Source organism: Muntiacus reevesi, chromosome 5 (genome assembly GCF_963930625.1).
Source record: "Muntiacus reevesi chromosome 5, mMunRee1.1, whole genome shotgun sequence".
Taxonomy (NCBI): Eukaryota; Metazoa; Chordata; class Mammalia; order Artiodactyla; family Cervidae; genus Muntiacus; species Muntiacus reevesi.
Genome location: NC_089253.1, coordinates 78,363,366 through 78,386,728, shown reverse-complemented (window position 1 = coordinate 78,386,728; position 23,363 = coordinate 78,363,366). Strand labels below are relative to the sequence as shown.

General features: G+C 41.6%; 1 protein-coding gene across 1 annotated transcript in view; it reads left to right on the top strand.

Moving 5' to 3' along the window:
* Positions 1–23,363, top strand: part of KIF26B (kinesin family member 26B) — a 496,587-nt gene that overhangs the window by 417,026 nt on the left and 56,198 nt on the right. The window contains exon 10 of the mRNA XM_065935600.1: positions 8,086–8,245. Coding sequence (XP_065791672.1) covers positions 8,086–8,245 — 160 coding nt within the window. The remainder of the gene's footprint in view (positions 1–8,085; positions 8,246–23,363) is intronic.

The window sequence follows — 23,363 nt, the reverse complement described above, 5'->3', positions numbered from 1 at the left end:
ACAGCACTAGGTTAAGCTTAAAATATTTCCTGGTTTAAACGTTGTTGGAGAATTAGTGAGGCTGATTCTTCACCCATCACAGAGCCTTCCCCCGCTTTGCTAAGCTACCTCTGTAAAGGCTTGAGATTCCCCTTGGAAATTGCACCATTGAGGAAGAGACCCTAAAACTGTAACAGTCAGCAGCTGCTCCCCATAAAGATGAGTGAATTAGGAGTTCAAAGCCAGATGGTACTAGTGATACTTCAGTGGAATAAGTTCACCGTGTAGATTTTTACAAGTCCTATTGATTAAGATGGTCTTTAAAAGCATCATTTTGATGAGTAATCTCAGTTTGCAAGCAACTGCTACCCAGGGTTAAGAATGACACTAGGTCTCTGATTTGTTCCTTCACTTTATCGTCTCCAGGGGAAGAAGTGTGGAGGCCAAGTGGAGGCTGGGCTGGCTGTGTGTGTGGTTGTGTACAGCACACAGGCCTCCATCTGTGTGTGTCCACACGAACCAGTGGACGAGGACATGGACACTCTCTGCCTGCACTCGTCTGCTTACAAGTCTCATCAGACTATTCCCTTAATCTTGGTTTCCTTTTGACCACAGCCACTCTTTCCTGTGTATCTTGGAATGGCTTGAATCAGCTGATGCTCTATCCAGGGCTATGCGGTCCACAGGACTCTAGAGATCTGTTATTGGGGTGGTGGGTGTGGGAAAAGGGGATCTGGGAAATGTTGCTTTTAAAAGAGGCAGACCTGGGCCTCTGCTATCCATCATTGCAAAGCCCTGTGAAGTGAGGATGGCCACACATGAGGGCCCCTGCAGGCTCTCACGTTCTCCTTGGTCAGCAGGGAAATGACAGCTCCATGTTTTGAGATTTTTGTAATACGATTTTTAAAATCTTGGGCCAGGAGACAGTTTTCCAAACTCTGCAGTCTGGGATTCCTACAGTGATGCCTCATGGCCTCCCCACCACCTCCATCAGGGCAGCTGTTTCCAACCTTCTTTCGGAGCCTGAGGCCCCTGCTCTAACTCTTTCAGTGGATAATCAGCCTCCTGTTTAAGGAGAAGAACAAGTCAGTCTGGCTATGGCCTCAGCTTCTGTCCTCTTAGCATCCAAACCTCCTTGTCCGTGTACCTTGCTTTCCCTCACTCCTTTCCCATAGATCTGCTCCCTTCCATCTCTTTGTTCTTCATCCTGTCCCCTTCTGCCTCTTCTGGGACCTCACCAACTAGGACCCCCATCAATCATCTTTTTGTGCTTTTATTTTCAATCTCTTCTACCACTAGAGTCAGGGTTGCCTCCTCTTGGAAGGAAAGGAAGGGAAGGAACAATAACATCGATAATAATTAAAAAAAAAAAAACTTTGTCTGGGGACTTCCCTTGTGGTCCAGTGGCAATCTGCCTTGCAATTCAGGGAACTCGGGTTCAAATTCTGGTTGGGGAACTAAGATTCCAGGGTTAAGCAACTAAGCCCATGAGCCTCAACTGCTGAGTCCATGTGCCACACCTAGAGAGTCCATAAACTACAACAAAAGATCTTGTGTGACCCAATGAAGATCCATGTGCCTCACCTAAGACCCAATGTAGCCAAATAAATAAATAAATATTTTTAAAAAGCCTTGTCTGAACCCCGCTTCTCCCTTGAGCTGCCTCCCCATAAGCCTTTCAGATTCTCCCCTCTGGAATATCTTTCTCCTTTAAGTCCCATAGCATTTCGTGGGCTGTTAAGCCCCTGCCTTATATCTCAGTTATTCTGGGCTTGTCTCAGCCCCATCATACAGACTACAAGCTCCCTGAGGACAGAGTCTTCTGTCGCCTGGCACAGTGCCCTCCGCAGCCCAGTAAGGTGCCTGCACATCAGTTTTTACGTGTCACACCAAGTGGCATGTGTGCTGTATATTAAACAGTGAGTGAATTTCTTCCTTACCTCATTTAGCTAATTCATAAAGAGGTGATGGTAGTGGTGGTTTAGTTGTTGAGTTGTGTCTGACTATGATCCCTTGGACTGCAGCCCGCCAGATTCCTCTATCCATGGGATTTTCCAGGCAAGAATATTGGAGTGGGTTGCCATACCCTCCTCCAGGGAATCTTCCCAACCCAGGGATCGAATCTGGGTCTCTTGCATTGCAGGCGGTTTCCTACGTTGCCCAGATTCTTTACCCACTGAGCCACCAGGGAAAGTCTCAGAAAGAGAAAGACCATCCTCTTACCCTTTGTGGAAGCAGGTGGTGTGAGGTCAGAGAAGCCCTCTCATGCAACACAGTCGGAAGGAATTGATCAGTTAACTGAGGAAGTTAAGTTAAAAAGGAAAATCATATAAAAGGATACATTCATGTCATAAACATTTTCAACTTAAAACCTACAATTGTGTGTTTATTCATTGGTCTTCTGATACAGGACCATGGTTTTCTCTTTGAGATGAGTTTTCAACTTTAGATTCTGACTTTTATAAACCATACTCAATATTAATAATCTGGCTTTTGCTTTCAATTTCTTCTGAATGATTCAAGGACTTAAGAGACACTTGTGCAACTGAGTATAGACTTTTTCTAGATTCTTGAAATTTTTCCCACACTGTAATTTCTCATTCACACCAAAGTCAGTATCTTTTTCCAAAAACTAACTCATTTTAATCACACCTTTCCAAAGCATTGATTTCAGTGTTTTAGAAACATTAACTCTTTACATAAATGTATTTTATTGATTTACATAATATTTTATTATTTTTATTTATAATATTAAGTACAAGGGGCATAGTTAGGTTTAGGAGGAAACCCAGCTGACCTGTTGATAAGTGTACAGTTCATGTTTTTGGAGCAGAAGTGCAAAGACAAGCTAAGGGACAGTCACCACACATCACAAGCCTGCAATGTGCTGTGGGCATCAGACAGTGTGCCTGACACAGCTGGTGGAGGGCCTGGGTTAACCTGATCAGGTGGCAAGGCCATTGTTCCAAAACTTTGCTGCACAAGAGAATCACCTGTGTAGCCTTCCGGTGAATCCCAATGCCCATGCCATACTCCAGACTGGTTAAATTAGAAAGCCTGGGAGTAGGAGCCAGGCGTTCACATTTTGTAAATACCCCAAGGTGATTCTGATATGCAGCCAAGTTTGGGAACCACTAAGTTATGGGAAAGTGAGTTAAAAGAGTAAATTATAATTGTAAAAGTTAGCTCTGGATTTTCATCTTAGATTGAGTTTTAATTTTCTATGAGATCTTGAGTGATTTGTTTAACATCTGTGAACCTCAGTTTCCTCATCTATACAACAGAGCCAATTCTTGCCCTATAGGATTATTGTAGTAATTCAATGTTTTGGGAAGAATTTAGCATATCCTGGCTCCATGAACATGAGTTGGAAGAATCACTCAGGAGTGGGGTTAATTAGTATATTGCTTCCTGTGGGAGAGTAAGGCATATGGGTAATTTCATTTGGTCAAAGTCTAGACTTGAAATACACATATTCAAAAATAAAGTCTCAAGGCAGACTGGGTTATGTTCCTAAACCTTGCAGCTCTGACCTCAAAAATCTGAAAAGTCCGTGAAGAACCTGCTTCTTACTTGCTGTTAATTATCACCTATTGTTCATTGATTCTAGAACTACTTTCTCTCCAACCACCTGTAGTAATGGGAATGCTTGGTAATAGCTGATGGCCTGAGCTCACTCACTGTGTACCATTCCGGATTCAGCACTGTGTGTGAAGTTCAGAATTCTGTGACTACTGAAACTCCGGTGGTTATAGAGCAAAGTTGGTTTTACATTGTTTAAAATATGACTCTCATTTTGAGTCATGCAGGTATAATTACAGGTATTTTATAATATTATTCTTTAGCACAGTCTAAACTATGCTTTTGTTCTCTGTGTTCTATTTTACTACATGTACATTACGAATTTTATTCCATTACATCAAATGGACTATTAGAGTCTGAAAGTCCAAATTGGTCCCTGTCTTTGCCCTTTAATCTGCAGAGCACATGAAATATCTGAGCTTCTTCTGTCTATATAATTAGGTTGCAAAACAGATGATATTTTGCTTTAAAAATAACTATTTCCCTTGCACGCTGCCAGTGGCTTGATCCTGCATAATACAAAATAAGATTAAAGAAAAGTAACGTATTATATCTTTCCTATTAAGGATTTTTATTGGAGATAGTTGGAGATAAACAAAATATAACATCCTTAATGTGGAAAGGTTTTTGCCACAAGTGTACCAGAGTCACTGGAGAACCTGAATTGAAATTTTATATTTTCTGTAAACCTTCATCACCTTTTTTGTTAGTGCTAGATGTAAAGTTGAGACAGGATGAGCAGAGACAAGACTGGGGTCAGGACAGTGGTTCCTGGATGTTTTCCTTGCTCTCCTGCATCAGACTTCTCTCTATTTTTTCAAGTCTTTATTAATTTTTCTCAGGTATGTTTTGTAGTTTTCAGTGAATGTATCTTTTGTCAGATTTATCTGTAAGTATTCAATATTTTTGATGTTACTGTAAAAGGTATTTTTAAATTTCAATTTCCAGTTGTTTGTCCCTACAGTTTAGAAATACAAGATATCGAGATAATCTCGATCCATGAACCTAATATTCCACAAATTACTAAACTCAGTTATTAGTTCTGGTTGCTTTTTTTGTGGCTTCTGTTAGATTTTCTACATAGATAATCATGTAATCTGTCATGAAAGACAGTTTAACTTATTTCTTTCCAATCTGGATACATTTTATTTCTTTTTCTTCCCTGTTGAGCTGGCTAGAACCTCCCCTATAACAGTTGAATAGAAAGAGTGAACATCCTTGTCTTGTTCTTGATCTTGTAAAGCTTTAGTCTTTTACTATTAAGAATGCTATTAGCTGCAGGTTTTTCCTAGACACTTTTTATTAAACTGAAAATATCACCTTTGATTTATATTTTGCCGACCATTTTTATCAGTGATGGATATTGGAGTTTGTTAAATGCTTTGTCTGCATCTGCTGAGAGAATCTTTTTTTTTTTAGTCTGCTAATATGGTGAATTATAACAATAGATGAATTTTTTGTTCACCAACCCTGCATTCCTTGGATTAATTCACTTATTTAGTCATTAATTAATTTATTCATGGTATAAAAGTCCTTTTAATATGTTCCTAGCTATAATTTTCTAGTATGACTCACTAGTATTTTGTTTAGAACTTTTGCCTATTTGTTCATGAGGGATAGTTGGCCTTCAACTTTTTTCTTGGAATATCTTTGTTTTTGCTGTCAGGATAACCCTGGTCTCGAAGAATTAATTGGAATGTAGTCTCTCCTATCTGGGGCTTCGCAGGTGGCACTAGTGATAAAGAACGCTCCTGCCAATGCAGGAGGTGTAAGAGGCACGGGTTCGATCCCTGGGTCAGGAAGATCCCCTGGAGGAGGATGACCTACTCCAGTATCCTTGCCTGGAGAAAACCAAGGCCAGAGGAGCTTGGTGGGCTACAATCCATGAGGCGGCAAAGTGTTGGACACGACTGAAGTGACTTAGCACGCACGCACTCTCCTATTTAATTTTCAGGAAGAATTTGTGTAAGATTGATATTATTTCTTCCTTTAAAGTTTGGTAGAATTCACCACTGCTTTCTCTGTAGAAAGGTTGTTAACTACAGATTCTATCTCTTTAATGGATGTAGGGTTAGTCACATTATCTGTTACTTCTTGAGTGAGCTCTGCTACTTTGTATGTATCAAGAAAGGTGTTCATTCTTCCAAGTTGTGCTAACTTACTGGTATCATGTTTCTTTATTTTTTATTCGTAGAAACTGTAGTGAGGCTACTACCTCTTTTGTTCCTGACATGGGAAATTTGTGTCTTTGCTCTTTGCTGATCAGTCATGCTAGAGAGATATGAATTTTATTGATCTTAAAGAATCGACTTTAGATGGTATTGATTTTTCTCTACTGTTCTTTAAATTTTATATTTCCTTGATTTCTGATTTTGTATTAATTATTTCCTTTCTGCTATTTAGTCTTTAATTTGCTCATCTTTTTCTAGTTTATTAAAGTGGAAGCTGAGGTAACTGATTGGAATCCTCTGTTGTTTTCTGATATTGGCATTTAATGGGGTAAATTCCTTCTAACAATAGAAGTGTCTTACTAATTTGGATATGTTGTTTTTCATTTTCATTCACTTAAGAACACTTTTAATTTCCATTTTGGTTTCTTCTTTGACCCTGTTATTTGGAGCTGTGTTGTTGAGTTTCAAAATATTTAGGTATTTTCCAGGTGTCTTTCTGAATTGACTTCGAATTTAATGTATCAGAGTGCAGTTGGAATGATATGAAGTCTTTAAGATTTACTTAGATTTGTTTCATGTACCAGAATATAGTCTATCTTGGTAAGTATTTTGTGTGCAATTCAAAAGAAAGTGTATTCTGCTGTTGTTGGGTTGAATGTCAGGTAGAATGAATTGATAGTTGTTCAAATCTTCTATGTCCTTACTGGTTTTCTGTCTACTTGTTATATCAGTTATTGAGAAAGGGGTATTTGAAATCTCCAACTGTAAGTCTGGAGTTTTTTGTTCATTGTTGCAATTCTATCAGATTTTACTTCATATGTTTTAACTTCCATTATTAAAGCATAAGCATTTTTGATTGGACCTCCTGATGAATTTTGTCCTTTATCATTATAAAATGTCTCTCTTTCCCTCCAGTAATATTTTTGTCTTGAGTCTCTTTTGTTTGGTATTGTAACTGCTGCAGCTTTCTTACGGCAACTATTTGCATGGTATACTTAACCATACTTACGTTTGCAACCTATTGTTTCTTTATGTTTGAAGTGCACTTCCCATAGGCAGCATGTAGAAGAGTCTTGCTTTTTATCAAATCCAACAATATCGACTTTTAATAAGGATATTCAGACTACTTTATTTAATGGGATAATTCATATGGTGTGGCCCAAAGTATTATTTTTTTTTGTATGTTTTCTATTCAACCCATCTGTTCTTTGTTTTCCTTTTTATTTTATTTGCTTTCTTTTGAACTTCTTGAACATTTTATATGACTCCACTTAATATTCTTTGCTGGCTTTTTAGATCTAAATCTTTATTTAGTGATTGCTGTAGGATTTATTGTATACATCTTTAAGTTATCACAGTCTACTTTCAAGTGTTATTATACCACTTCATGTCTAGAAAAAGAAACTTACAATAGAGTATTTTCATTTCTCCACTCATAAACTTTGTGCTGTTGTTGTCAAACATTTTAATTGTGTGTGTGTTATACCCACATATTACATTGTTGTTATTTTTGCTTTAGCAGTCAATTAACTTTTAAGGAGATTTAAATAAGAGAAAAGCATATATTTATTCACATGGTTGTCATTTCCAAAACTCTCCATTCTTTTGTGTATATCCTTTGTGATGAATTCTTTCAGCTTTTTTAAGTCTGAAAAAGTCCTTATTTTCCTTTTATCTGAGAATGAGACTCTGGCTGGGTATATAACTGTAGGTTGGAATTTTTCAGTACTTTAAGAATGTCACTCCATTGTCTTCTCCCCTGTATTATTTCTGAGAAACATCATTTTATCATTGTTCCTTTACTTGTAACATGGTTTTCCCCCTCTGGCTATTTTCAAGATTTTTCTCATTATTACTGGTTTTAACCCATTTGATTATTATTTTGAGTTATTAACCTGATTCCTGGCTGAGCTTTAGGTCACTGGTCTCTATAACACTCAACCAAAGCAGATAATCACTTATGGGCTATTCAAGTTTTAATACGATCAGTTTCAGAATTCTGTTACACAAAGGCAGAAATTTCTGTAGGCACAAATCTTATTCTCTTTTAATAGAAATTTACCATCTCTATTAAATCTCATCTCATCCAACCAGAAGGAATTATTCCTTTATTTATAGTAGGAATGTCCATAGGTTTCAGAAGGCCAGTGGTGTGTGATGGACAGAATCTAAGAGGACTGTGCTATTTGTTACCCCTGCATGATTTGGTTGGGGTCTCATACTAGATCATGAACTTCAGCCTTTTACTTCCTCTTTTTTCCCCTCAGATTTCCCAAGGAGCCGCATGAAGGACAGATGAGGGCTTACCAGACTTAACCAGTCCTTTCTTCTCTTGTCTTCTCTCCTGTGGCAGTGTCTGGAGGCCGCAGCCGCCTGCACCTCATCGATCTTGGCAGCTGTGTGAAAGCTCTTAGCAAAAATCGGGAAGGAGGCTCAGGGCTGTGCCTCTCACTGTCTGCCCTGGGCAATGTCATCCTGGCTCTCGTCAATGGCAGCAAGCACATCCCATACAAGTAAGTGACTCTTCTACTCAAAGAATGGGATGAGGTGAACATGGTACCAGGGCTAGGTGTGGATTTCTCAACCTAGTGACATCTGGGGAGAGTTGTACTACAGAGGTATGGACCACATTGTCAGTTCAGTGCCAGAAACTGGCCTTTGCTAGCAATTATGTAATGCCTGATCTGCCAAATTCAAAAGCTATGGAAATACATAAATTTGCCCCAATCCTAACATTAGGCTGCTCAAGTCAGGAATAATAGGAAGTTACCTCAGTTGAGGGCTTTAATCACAATTGCCATTTGTAAATTATTGTTGAGGTTTCCCTAGTGGCACTAGTGGTAAAGAATTTGCCTGCCATGCAGGGGCTGCAGGAGATGTGGGTTCGATCCCTGGGTCAGGAAGATCCCCTGGAGGAGGGCATAGCAACCCACTCCAGTATTCTTGCCTGGAGAATCCCATAGACAGAGGAGCCTGGGGCTAAGGTCCATAGGATCACAGAGTTGGATGCAACTGAAATGACTTAGCATGCATGCATTAAAATTATTGCCACCATTGTACAAATGCTTTATAGAGATAAGAGCAAGGGGCCTAAAATTGAATTACCATTCCCTTAGGAGTAGAGCTGCCATATCTAACCAATAAAAATATGGGATGCCCAGTTAAATTTTAATTTCAGATAAAAACCAAATATTTTCAGTGTAAATATGTCCCCAGTATTGCATTAGCTATAGAGGCATCCTGTATTTTATCTGGCAATCCTATTTAGGAGAACTGAAAAGCTTGGGGAATTACCACCCACTATCCCATGCAAATGTTTGTTTCACTTCCAAGATCCTTTTCCTCTTCTCGGTTATGCTCCAAAAAGATGAAAGTAGAACTGCTCCTATATCTGGCATAGCCAAAAACTTGCCATATCAGCTTTGGCCATGAATGACCCAGCCCTGGGTCATCCCACCCCTCACCACCATCGCTCCGGTTCAGCTTTTCCACTGGACAATGTGGTGATGGGATGAGGGGAACTCTTTAATTTTTCAGGCTCTGCCAGGGTCCAGCTGCATCTTTCACTAGCTATCTGAACCTTCACATCTCATGAACTGAGGGCTATAGCTATATATCTTATTTACACAACAAGGATAAAAGGCTCCAAATGATATGTGTGTGAAAGTCTTTTGTAAAGTGTGTAACACTGTAGTCAATAACCAATAACGATAATGTCGTTGAGCCTATACCCACCTATTGAAATGGAAATAACACGTACTTTACAGAGTTGCCTTGAGGTTTAAGCAAATATGTGGTACATGGAATCATTTTTTAATCTGTAGGATTCAACAAAATATAAGTTTCTGTTGTGTAGGATGGAAAAGGTAAGTCAGGTAGTTTTTTCTACAATAACTGAGATTCAGTATGAGTTCTTGAGTTGTCCTTTGCCTCTACCATAAGTTGATGCCAACACTGTGATTTTGTTCTCCACCAGGAAGCCCATTACTAGCCTACTTTGGAGTTTAAATAGATATTATAAGCCAGTCTGTCTCAGTTCTTGAAATTTGGAATCCTAGGATACACCCTGAAGTGGATTTTCCAGCCCTTGTGTGATTCTTTTCTATGAGGAAAAAATATTCAATTTGAAGGTTTATGAAGTTTCATTCAGTATCATTTTTGCAGTTGAATAAAGTCAACTTGTGATTACAAGAAAGAGAGGAAGGAAGGGAGGGAGGGAGGAAGGGAAGAGAGAAGAGAAGGAGGGAAAAAAATAAAGGTCTGGAGAGATACTGTCAAGGCTGAAGATCTCAGAAAGAAAAGAAAGAGTTATCAGCCCTTGTGTCTTCCCTGTCCATAAAAAGGGAAATGTGTATTAGTATGATAACTTAACAGATCATGATGTAGACAAAATTCAAAATACCACCTTATGAGGTCACTGATTGTGTATTTTGCTTGTATGTTTATATCTCTTATTTATATATATATATACATATATATATATATGTATATATATATCACATTGTTTCTGTGGAGTGACATGCTTTTATGGATTTAAATAAATATTTGTTGAATTGATGGTGGGGGGATGGATAAAAGTAAGCATATGAAATTACTTTTACTTTAGATAAAGTAACTTCCTTTTGGTTCAAGTTGGATTTTACTATCAACATTAAAAATTGATTTTGCTGATAGTTCAAGGTCTCTTGCTAAATTAAACATATCACACACCAGTTAGCCACAACAACCAGCTACCTGCTCACTTGCGAGGGCTGACGAAATGTGGAAACTTCACGCACTGTTCTCTGCAGACACCCGTCTGCTTCAGCTCCCTTCTTTCCCTTCTGGCTCTGAGGGAGTGATGATTGAAGACACTCCATGTCTGAAGTAGACTTTGTTGTTCAGTCGCTAAGTCGTGTCCAACTCTTTGTGACCCCATGGACTGCCACACGCCAGTCTTCCCTGTCCTTCACCATCTCCTGTAGTTTGCTCAAACTCATATCCATTGAGTCGGTGATGCCACCCAACCATCTCATTCTCTGTTGAAGTAGGCTTATACTTAATATAAATACGGTGTCAACATAAGACACAGGCATAGAGTCGTCCCCCACCATCAGGATCCTCCTGGGGATCTTGCAGAGCTGCCCACTGCTTGGTGTCCGAAAACATGGTGGCCTGACCACCCAGCCAGCTCTGTCCTCCCCAAACCTTCACTGGCAGTGCACTTGTATAGCCAATTTATCATCCCTCAGTCCTCAATGCCCATCATTATATGTGAGCTTTCGAAGATCGTTGCTGTAATATTGTTTCAGCTTCTCAGCCACAGTGGATAGTCAATATTTGGTTCTAAGAATGCATTTGCAAAGCGATTAATCGACGACAAACTATCCTCTTTCAAGGTGCCGGAAGATAAGGCCAAGATTTACTCAAATCACCCAGCCAGTTGGTGGCAGGATCAAACTGCATCACGTTTTACAGCCTCAGAGACCTTGGCAGTTCCTTGCCGATCCACTCGCCCAGCCTCATCAAGCTCTGTAATATATTAGCTGCCTTTGCTCTGCACAGCGTGAGGTCTTCAGCACAGCAGGATGGCCCAGATTTCTTTTAGCAATTCAGTCCATGCTCCAAACCCCCATCGCACGGCATTTTGTTAGCATACTAAACACCTTTCCCGTGTCAAACCCTGTCTCTGCAGTAAGTTCCTGAGATAGGGAGGTTTTATGCCCTTGCAGTTTTCCTCTTATTCTTGTTCACTTAAAGGAAAAAAAAAAAAAGGGAAAACCAAACTTCACTTTCATTACCCTCCCCCCACGCCTTCCAAAACACACAAAAAACCCACTTCATTTGTCATCCTGGACACTTCTGTGCTTGGAACTCACATCACTTGTGTTTGCTTCTGGGAAATTAACTGGAATGTGCACAGAAGGGGTAGAGCCTGTCCTCGTTTCTCTTCATCATCGTGCCAGACAGACTCTCTGTCATGTGAGCAAGCCCGAAAGCGAGTTTGGATTCATTACCCATCCCAGGCGCTCCCATGGGCACCCTAGGTTTTTGACTTTGCAAATGATATAAGTGATAAATGCAAGTGCAGAATAGTTTCCCAGCCTGTCGTGACATAGCTCAGGCTCGCTGGGCAACCCAAGTTCCATCGATCAATCCCAAGTGGTGACACCATTCAGAAAAGCACCCGGGGACAGGAAGGAGACCACCAAAGGCTCCAACCCCCTTGTCAGTTCTGCACTGACAGGCTACGCAGAACTCCCTAAGTTTGGGGAACCTCTTGTCTTGGGGAAGCTGTCATAGTCCTAAGCTTTTTGACAGTGCATTTTACCTGTTTGCTTCCATTGCTCAGCCATTTGTTTTTCCTCATCATAGCCTTCCCCTTGGATAGATGAGAAGAAATATATAGTGGCATCAAAACAAATTCCCATGCCAGAAACCAGCATGGCAGGCACACATCACTAGAATTGGTACCCAGAAGGGTCACCACAAGGATCTGTCAGTGTGTACTTAGCTTTGGCTAAAGTCCTGTTATGTCCCAGCTGATCTGCAGGACCAGTCTCTCCAAAGACTTGGAAATTCTAACCACCACCCAGTTCTCTCCAAATAGAATTTTTGGTACCTTCTAGATGTCTGGTAAGGGGAAGCATACCCTTCACACAGTGATACTTAAAGCCTGAAACATTTTTCCTTCATTTATAGCTGTGACTCCATTTGGAGAAATAATGACTTCAATAGGTCAAACAGTCTATTTGATTATTTGCCAACAAGATCCTGTCCTCTATTTCTAAACAACAGAGATGTTATAATGTCCCGGCTTCCACAGAACAAGAGGTTATGGAAAGTCATTCTGTGACCCTCTAGTGCTGTGTCTGTCTGAGATGCTCTTCCCAAGTCAACCTGAAGCATGGTTCTGCATGAACAGCCCCATGATGGGGCTATGCTCTATACGCTTCTTTTATGGGTTTGGTCTGTGGTTCAGACTAAGACCTAATCCTTGTGTGTTAGAATCCATCACAAACACTCTCTGGGGCTCAGGCACCTGACTCTCTGGTGCTCTTCTTCTCTCTGGAGGTGCAAGGTGGAGCCCGAGGCAGTCTGCTGTCAGGAGCTTCAGTGCAAGCAGATACCGCTGCAGGGGCCACTTCGTGTGCATGCATGCTGAGTCGCTTCAGGCATGTCCGACTCTTTGTGACCCCATGGACTGTAGCCCATCAGGCTGCTCTATCCATGGGATTCTCCAGGCAAAAATACTGGAGTGGGTTGCCATGCCCTCCTCCAGGGGATCTTCCTGACCCAGGGACTGAACCTCCATTTCTTATGTCTCCTCATTGGCAGGCGGTTTCTTTACCACTAGCTCCATCTGGGAAGCCCCAGGGGCCACTCTAGAAGAGATTATTCTACAGAAGTTAGGGATGCTTATCATCAGGGTCTGGAACGGGAGTCTTTCTCCTCCTAAGGCCCTACTGAGGAGTCAGGAATCAAGGTCACATTCAAGAGAATGTGGAGAAATGACATTTTATAAACAGAGGCAACTTTTTCAAAATGTGAACACCTCATCCATGCTGGAACCCGTAGGCAGGATCTCTGGGAGTACCCTAAGATTTCGTCAGGCCTTCATAAGAGTTGCACCTCTGAAGAAGGTGGACATTCCTTTGCCTTGTCTTCAGAAATAATTTTCTCCCAGTAGCCAGTTAGCTGTTGGGTTTATCTTTGCTTTCTCAGAACTGGAAACCCACGCAGTGTCTGGGAAGCTAGAGAAAGGAGCTCATGACTGATATGAGCCACAATACTCAGTTTCCCTGATTCACACAGGAGGTAAAAGATTTGTTCTTTGGGACTCAAATGCACATTAATGACGAAGGGAAATTAAATAGATATTTTCCAGGAAAAATGCAAAGGGATATTAATTCTCCAGATTTACTTAAGATAGCATATAATGGACAGAAACTCTGAGGAAGAATCTTTGTGTGCATGTGGTATGAGACACACACATATGCATATTTAGAAACCTTTAAATGTACGTTAATGCTGTATTATCTCTTCCTGGTTTACAGAGAGAACATCAATTTAAAACTATTTTCACAAACTCCAGATACCAGTTTATAGCATTCCCTGTTTAGAAATAAAATAACCAAAGCCTCAGGTTGCCAAGCAACTACAGCAATGATAATTCTTAGTGTTGCTGCTTCAGAATATCCATTTTTATACATTTTAATGACTTAGGATGCAGAGAAAGTGAGTTCAGAAAATCAGTGGTACATGGGTCTCTTTTGTATGAAATTCTAGCATCTTACTTCTTTTCATTCTTTCCTCCTACCTCCGTTTGCTTCCTGGCCAGTGGTATCTTCACATTTAATTTTGAAAATTCTCAGAGATCGATATTATTTTCTTAAGAGTTGGGGCATCACCTACCAGTAAATGAATTCTACCAGGATTATCACAGAACCATACAGGGAGAAATGAGGCTCTCTGGGACTCAGCTGGGATCACAAGCCATGGATTCAAACATTGGGTCTTTCTGTCACTGTATAACACATAAATTATAAACACATGAATCTATAGGAACTTCCCTATAGTTCAGATGGTAAAGAATCTGCCTACAATGCAGGAGACCCAGGTTCGATCCCTGGGTCAGGAAGATCCCCTGGAGAAGGAAGTGACAACCACTCCAGTATTCTTGCCTGGAGAATCCCCATGGACAGAGCAGCCTGGTGGGCTGTAGTCCATGGGGTCACAAAGAGTCAGACACAACTAAGTGACTAACACAGACACACAACACATAAACTCTCTGTGTCATCCTTTCAGTTCCCAGGAGGACCCCTTTCTGTCCCCTCACAGAACCTCACTGAATTAGGAGCAGACTGTTAGGCCCCCAACTCAGTCATGATTCTTGGCAGCAAAGCCATAGTATATAGTTTTCTTTGTCCCTCTCAGATAATGAGCCTATGGTTTGAGGACTGAGCAGAAATCAGGAGGCTTCTTCATTTCTCTTTTGGTTTTTCAAGAGGTTCTCTTTGATGTTCAGTTTCTGAGACTACTAATCAGACCCTTTTCTCTCTGTGTTCCAAATCAGTTAGCAAACAGATACAGGAGTATGACTGGGGGCTTCCCTGGGGGCTCAGTGGTAAGGAATTGACCTGCCAATGCCAGGAGACACGGGCTCGATCCCTAGTCCAGGAAGATCCCGTATGCCTCAGGACAGCTAAGCCCACACACCACAACTACTGAGCCTGTGCTCTAGAGCCGGGGAGTCACAACTACTGAGCCCACGCTCCCCAGAGCCTGTGCTTCAGAACAAGAGAAGCCACCACAGTGAGAAGCCTGCACGCTACAACTAGAGAGTAGCTCCCACCGGCCGAAAATAGAGAGATGTCTACACAGCAACGAAGACCCAGCGCAGTCAAAGATAAATAAATTTTAAAAATTATGTAAAAAATCGTATGATTGGGAATTGAATTCTCCATCTGCTGAATCCTAGCAGACTGGAAGGAGATCTCCTGCCGCTGCACAGACTTAGACCCCAGGACTCAGGAATGGCAGAAATGGGTCAGCAGAGCAGTCCCTTACCCAGATAGCCACATGGCTCAAGTGGAGGGATGTGTGACCTGCAGAGGGTCAGACAGACAGGCAGCATTGGGCTGCATGTGCCCATGGCCATATTTACCAGCCTTATCAGTCAGGTCTTTTTCCTCCTGTTGTTCATTCATGAAGTCATGTCCAACTCTTTGCAAGCCATGAATAGCAGCACATCAGGCTTTCCTGTCCTTCACTATCTCCTAGAGTTTGCTCAAACTCATACTTATTGATTCAGTGATGCCATCCAACCATCTCATCCTCTGTTGTCCCCTTCTCCTCCTGCCTTCAGTCTTTCCCAGTGCCACAGTCTTTTCCAATGAGTCAGCTCTTCCCATCAGATGACCAATGATGCTGAAGCTGATGCTTCAGCATCAGTCCTCCCAGTGAATATTCAGGACTGATTTCCTTTAGGATTGACTGGTTGGATCTCCTTGCAGTTGAAAGGACTCTGAAGAGTTTTCTCCAACAACACAGTTCAAAAGCATCAATTCTTCAACGCCCTCTTTTTATGGTCCAACTCTCACATCCGTACATGACTACTGGAAAAACCATAGTTTTGACTATATGGACCTTTGTCAGCAAAGTAATGTCTCTGCTTCTTAATAACTCTGTCTAGATTTGTCATAGCTTTTATTCCAAGGATCAAGCATCTTTTAATTTTGGGGCTGCAGTCACCATCCGCAGTGATTTTGGAGCCCAAGAAAATAAAGTCTGTCACTGTTTCCATTGTTTCCCCATCTATTTGCCATGAAATGATAGGACCAGATGCTATGATCTTAGTTTTTTAAATGTTGAGTTTTAAGCCAACTTTCTCACTCTCCTCTTTCACCTTCATCAAGAGGCTTTTAGTTCCTCTTCTCTTTTTGCCATTAGGGTGGTGTATACTACATATCTGAAATTATTGATATTTCTCCCAGCAATCTTGATTCCAGCTTATGCCTCATCCAGCTCAGCATTTCACATGAAATAGAAGTTAAATAAGCAGAGTGACAATATACAGTCTTGACATACTTCTTTCCCAATTTTGAATCAGTCCACTGTTCCATATTCAGTTCTAACTGTTGCTTCTTGACCTGCATACAGGTTTCTCAGGAGGCAAGTATGGTGATCTGGTATTCCCATTCCCAGTTTGTTGTGATCCACACAGTCAAAGGCTTTAGTGTAGTCAATGAAGCAGAAGTTTTTCTGGAGTTCTCTTGCTTTTTCTATGATCCAGTGGATGTTAACAATTTGATTTCTTGTTCCTCTGCCTTTTCTAAATGCAGCTTGCAGATCTGAAAGTTCTCAGTTTATGTACTGTTGAAGCCTAGCTTGAAGGATGTTGAGCATTACCTTGCTAGCATTTGAAATGAGCACAATTTTATGGTACTTTGAACATTCCTTGGCATTGCCCTTTTTGTATTGGAATGAAAACTGATCTTTTCCAGTCCTGTGGCCATTTGTGAGTTTTCCAAATTTGCTAGCATATTGAGTGCAGCACTTTAACAGCATCATCTTTTAGGATTTGAAATAGCTCAGCTAAAATTCCATCACCTCCACTAGCTTTGTTTGTAGTAATGCTTCCTAAGGCCCACTTGACTTTATACTCCAGTATGTCTGGCTCTAGGTGAGAGGCCACACCATCATGGTTATCTGGGTCATTAAGAACTTTTTTGTATAGTTCTTCTGTGTATTCTTGCAATCTCTTCTTAATCTTTTCTGCTTCTGTTAGGTCCTTGCTTCTGTCCTTTATCATACCCATCTTTGCATGACGAAGTAAATAAAAGGTCAAAAAGAAGAATGAAAACTTTGTTTTTGTTTTTTTCCAAGGGCTTAGAGATTCCTAGAGACTTCCTTGGTACCTCAGCTAGTAAAGAACCTGCCTGCAATGTAGGAGACCCCAGTTGGATTCCTGGGTCGGGAAGATCTCCTGTTGAAAGGATAGGCTACCCACTCCAGTATTCTTGGACTTCCCTGGTGGCTCAGATAGTAAAGAATCCACCTGCAATGCGGGAGACCTGGGTTCAATCCCTGGGTTGGGAAGATCCCCTGGAGAAGCGCATGGCAACCCACTCCAGTATTCTTGCCTGGAGAATCCCCATGGTCAGAACAGCCTGGTGGGCTATAGTCCATGGGGTCCCAAAGAGTCAGACACAACTGAGCGACTAAGCACAGCACTTTGCAGCAGAGATTCCTAATTTGTGGACTTGCTGAGTCCTAGGGAAAAGGAGGAAATTGTTTCCAGTACTTGTTTTCTGGGCTTCCACTTCAATCCAGGTCGTTGGCGTGTGCAAGCATGAGCCGTGGCTGAGGCATGTTCCACAGTGTGAGTGTAATGACAACAGCTCATAGTCATCATTCCCTTGCTGTGCATCAAGAACTACACTAAAGCCTTGCTGGGGATTTAATTCTCCCAACAGCCTCCTAGCATAGGTACTGCTATGGTCATACTGGTATTACAGATGGGGAAACTGCGACCAGAGGAGTGAGTGACTTGTTCTTATTTACAGGACTGGTAGGTGACAGAGCTCCTCCACTGCCTCTGGCATATCACCTCTTCCTGACACAGTGTCCGGAATGGCGTGGTGCTCAATCAGAACTTGTTGAAATAACAAATGAGGCCAGACAATGGATCAAATGTATCTGCAAAGCTTGAATATGTGCAGTTGGTTGTAAGTGAACACATGAGTCCCAGGCAGGGGACCAGCTGTGGCTAACTGTCCATTCAGGGTCATCTCCTGGCCTCACCTTTTCCACGATGTGGCAGCAAGGAAAGTGAAATAAGAAAGATGAGGATGGGAAACAATTCCCCCTCCCCAAATCTCAGTCCCTTGGCAGAGCTGAATCAGAAATACCATGTGAGAATGTTCGAGTTAGCAAGTAAGTGAACCTTTTGCAGGGCCCCAGGTAGCAGGTTGGTGAGCAGAACTCGGGCTGACCTTGTTAAATGGCTCTCAGAGGAGCTCAGCCATCCTGATGCCATATTCTGAGCACCACCAGCAGATGAACTCAGCAAATCTCAGCTATCTCATAGTCTTCTGCTCTTTCTTAATTTCTGCAAACATTCTCATGTAAGAGCCTGGAAGGTCATATAGCCATTTCTTGTACCCAGGAGAATTTCAGGATACTCTAATGCTCTCTGACGACACAGGACCCCCAGACAGCTCTCCTGCCTGGCTGGGTGGCCCCCTGCCTGAGAAGTGTCACACACCCCCATTCTGAAGACTGCACAGGGGCACAGCCTCCCAATAAGACAGTTTCCAGTCCTCTTCCCCCTTGGTAGCAGCTTCTGTAGGTGCATTAAGACACTCCTAAGTGAATAGATGGCTGTCAGAAGAGAGAGGTCATCACCCAGTCTGGGTCTGGAAGTTATGCTGAACACAAGGGAGGTAAGGTGGGAAGAGGCAAGAGGTGAGAAGGATGGGAGGGTTGAGGATGAGGGGGCGTGAGGTGATGAGCTTCCTCCAACACCTGGCTAATAATCACAGTTTGGGGCATTTCTACAGTTGGTCGATGAGACCGTCATCTATCAATGGGAATTTGTGAAGTTTCTTCAGGATCCACTCCCATAGAAGTATGTGCAACCAGATACCTGTGGTTTTCAAAAGAGAAGGATTGTGTGACATGGGCTCAGGAGGTGATGCTGAGCTGAGACCAGGGAGACATGGGTCCTCATGCCAGCCCACTGCCTAGCTCCAGACACTCAGGCTCTCTTCCTGCAGTTTCTTTTTTCCTTTTCATGTTATTTATTTTGGGGGGTGCACCCCATAGCATGCAGGATCTTAGTTCCCTGACCAGAGATTACACCCTTGCCCCCTGCTTTGGAAGCGCAGATTCTTAACCACTGGACTGCCTGGGAAGTCGCTCTTCCTGCGCTTTTCTTTCTCCACCCGCTAACTCAGGACAACCATTCGCCTCTGTCTCAGAAATGTGATAGAGTCCTTTGAGACAATGTCCCTGATAGCCCTTTAAAGAAACATGTTTCAAAGGTAAAAAATGGGAATTTGCATATATTTCAAAAGTTATAACCCAGACTAATCTGGCAATATTGTATCTTTGTATCTGTTTCTTGATTTTAAAAGTATGCATCCCTTTTGGCCAAGTGGATTATAATTACCTTTTGTTAAAATGGAAGCTTCATGCATTTTTCAGCAGGAGTTTGTGTGCCTGATGTATCAGGTTGCTGCCAGATACAGACATTTAATTTAAGAGACTCCAACCTGGAGTACTCTGCATAAAGAGAGAAATAACAGATTCTCTAAGGAGTGAATGACTCCACCTGCCGCCTGCCTCAGAGAGACCACCACAGAGAGGGGGCCGTAGGTGAGCAGAGGGTGCTGCACCCCCATTGTATTTGTCTGGCCATTCAAATAGTTAAAGACAAATTTTTCACATAATATGGCCTTTGAATACAAGCCACAGCCTTCTGGGGCTCAGCTAGAGACATGTTCCAACCCTGAAGCAAAACCTGAATGTGTTAGATTTCATGAGACAAGGATTTTTCTTTCAAAGAGATTTTTAAGGCTGACCTTGATGATACAAATTTCACCTTACACTTTATATCCCAAGTGATACACCAAGTTTAACTCCTTTATTCATGGAGCACGGAGCTGTTCTGATCAGCAAGGTGAACTCTGGCCCAAAGCCCCCTACTGAGGGAGGAGTTTAAGTGCCTGATTTTGTTACAAGTCTGGTGGAGGCTACCAAACATGTTGTCGTTGTTGTTTAGTAACTAAGTCATGTCTGACTGTTTTGCTACCCCCAGACCGTAGCCTGCCAGGCTGCTCCGTCTGGGATTTTCCAGGCAAGAATACTAGAGTGGGTAGGTAGCCATTTCCTCCTCCAGGGGATCTCCCCGACCCAGGGATCACACCCAAGTCTCCTGCATTGGCAGGCAGGTTCTGTATCACTGAACCACAAGGGAAGCCCATAACAAACATACACAAGAAATAATCTGAGCAATATGTGGCAGAATATCTGTAATATCTTTTATGCATTTAGTCATTATCTTTTAGTCAACCATTCACTATTAATTAAAAAATACTTATTGGACCCCTACAATACTCAAGACACTGGAAATACGACAGAGAAACAGATGATTTCCACTCCTGGGACAATTTACAGTATAGGGGAGATAGAGATATAGACGGCAAGTCTCACATTTGGTAATGCGCAAGCACCAGTGCTTAACCGCCAGCGAGGAAAGTTACTCAAGCAAGGCCGAGGGAATCAGAAAATCTGCAGTAAAGGCTGTCTGGGCAGATCTTTGCTCATGTGCTCCCACTCGTTCTCCCTTCTCCCTCGTCTGTTTTCAAAGTTTCCCACTGTCCATCCTTAAGTGCCTGAGCCATTCACAGCTGTTCAGTCTTTTGCTAGAACAATGTCGACATAGCCTGACACAAATCATGATAAACTACTGGGCCAAAGGCAAGACTCCGAATCCACAGCTAATTGTTATCTTTAATGATAACTAATCATCATATCACAAGTTATGTTGCTGTTAGAAGAAAATAGCCAAAGGGGGAGGGCTTTAGGTTAGTTTGGGGCCAATGCACAGAGGGCCCAAGATGCCCTCAGGTATGAGCAGGGCTCTGTGACTATTCAAGGATGGCTTGATTTAGGCACCATTAGACGCGAGGAGGGATGGAGCATAAAATGAGTTGGGGCTTAATTCATTTAAAAACTGTCTTGAACATTAATAGAGCTTCAATCAGTGTACCCAACCATAAATTCTCACCCGTTTCACAACTGGTTCAGGCTCAATTGAGCATTAATAGATTTTTTTTTTTGTCCATACAAATGAGGTGATAATTCATTTCATGTGTAATTGAACAAATTTCAGTGATATTCATGGAGCAGTTAAGTTGTACCAAATTGTCTAATGTACCTAGTAATTTTTTTAACAAAAATACAGCTGAAGTTTTATTTTGATATAATAAAGAAATAACTCAAGAAATAGAGGTTATGGTACATTTGTTACTGCTTTGAAGAATAGTAGACTTGAAGAGACTTTACGATATTCCTTTGGGGCAGCAACCACAATTGCTATTTATTTCTGTTTTTCCTTACCATTCTTTAGGTACTGTAAGGGGTACATTAGCAGTGAAATCAGTAAAAACTTTGGGAGTTTCTAGGTTTGGCTAATAGGAAGTATTATCAGGGCCCAGTTTATAAGCATGCATTTCCCAATTCTGTGTCCCAGTATTCCAATAGAGAGTGCTAAACATGTCTGTCCTAAAAGTTCTGTGTGAGCTCTTTCCTTCAAACCGTTTATCTCATGTCTCCCATGAACCTTGCCTTCCATAAGCATAAAATCCTACACTGAGGATTAATTGTAATTGCTTATATTGAGAAGATGTTTTTGTATGTAGTTTCTTGAACAGAGTCCAGGGGAGGCCCTAAGGGCATGTGATATATCCACTGTTTTCTTCTGAGAATTCATTTTGGTGAAGGCAGAAGAGGTTTTAGTTTCATCTACGTCCACACAGGGCTTCTCAGGTGATTCATTGGTAAAGAATCCACCTGCCAATGGAGGAGATGCAAGATTAATCCCTGGGTCGGGAAAGATCGGCTGGAGTAGGAAATGGTAACCCACTCCAGTATTCTTGCCTGGGAAGCCCCATGGACAGAGGAGCCTAGCGGGCTACAGTCTGTGGGGTCACAAAAGAGTTGGACACGACTTAACAACTAAACAACAACCCTCCACACAGCTGCCAGAATGTGCTTTTAAAATGTAATCCTGATGTCATCCACCTCTTTAAATCCTTCAATGGCTTCTTGTTGGCTACAGGTTCAAACCCTTTTATGGCCTATGAAGCTGTTTATATTTTGGACCAGGCTCACCTTTCTGATCATAAAAACTGTGCACAATCTCTCGAAGCCCCCATGCTGTCTCACGCCCACATGCTTTGTAGATGTTGCTTCTTCTGCTTACAATAACCTGTCTATTCATTCATTCACTCCTTCAGTGAATAGTTCCCAGGAACACGCTATATTCCAGGATTGAGCTGGATCTCCTTCTTCTGCCTATTTCTTGTACAGTTTAATTGTGAACTGTGTCATACATACAGATGTAGAGACACATCTGCTCAGTCTATAAAATAACAAGTCAAATACCTGTGTGCCCACCGGCCAGATGAGGAAATAGATTTCAATGCCTCGAGAGGCCCCCGTGTGCTCTTCTCTGATTGTACTGACCTCCCACCTTTTCCAGAGGGGGCCACTATGCTGAAAAAAGTCTTATATATAAAATCCCCTTGCTTGCTTTACAATGTTACCGCCTAAATTGTGTCACTAAAAACTACGTTGTTTAGTTTCCTCTGTTTTTGAACTTTACATAACATAGAATCATGCTATCCCTGGTCCTTCTGTAACTTACTTATTTCCATCAGTATTTCGTTTTTGATACCCATATTGATGTGTGTAGCTATAGCCTATTCATTTTCATTGATGTATGATTTTTCATTGTGGGAGGATATCAGAGTTTTTGATCTTCTGTTGATGGATTTCTAAGCAGTTTAACAAAATAGCCAAATTTTGTCTAATTCATTTCTGCCTCTGAAGAGATGCTCTCCTCCTTTAATTCTTTAATGTGGTAAATCACATAAATCAACTTCCTAATATTAAAAAATGTTGCATTCCTTCCTGTGTACCCTTCAAAGCTTATCTGAAATACTATATTGTCTTTGAATTCTTCTCTGATCTTCTCTCCTCCCTCCTAATTCTTTGCTCCAGAAAAGTGCTTTCCCTCCCCTAACCCCCTGTGTCATTCTGTAGGTATTTCATTGTGGGCATTAATATTACATTTTAATTATTTCTTTATAAACATATCTCTCCTATCACATGAGCTCATCAAGATGACAGAATCTTTTTCTCCAGATTCCTTACTATTTTTGCACTAATTTAAATTAAACCAACCTGTTCTAAACCCTACCTCTTAGTAACAGATATGAATCAGACATCTGCCTTCAACTTTGGACAGCCTGCCTCATTACCTCGAGGATCCTTTGGGCCCCCAGACTTGCACTATGGCCATCAGAGCCCCATTCTCAGCTAGGACAAAGTAGTGATGCAGGCCATTTAGAATGTGGAAAA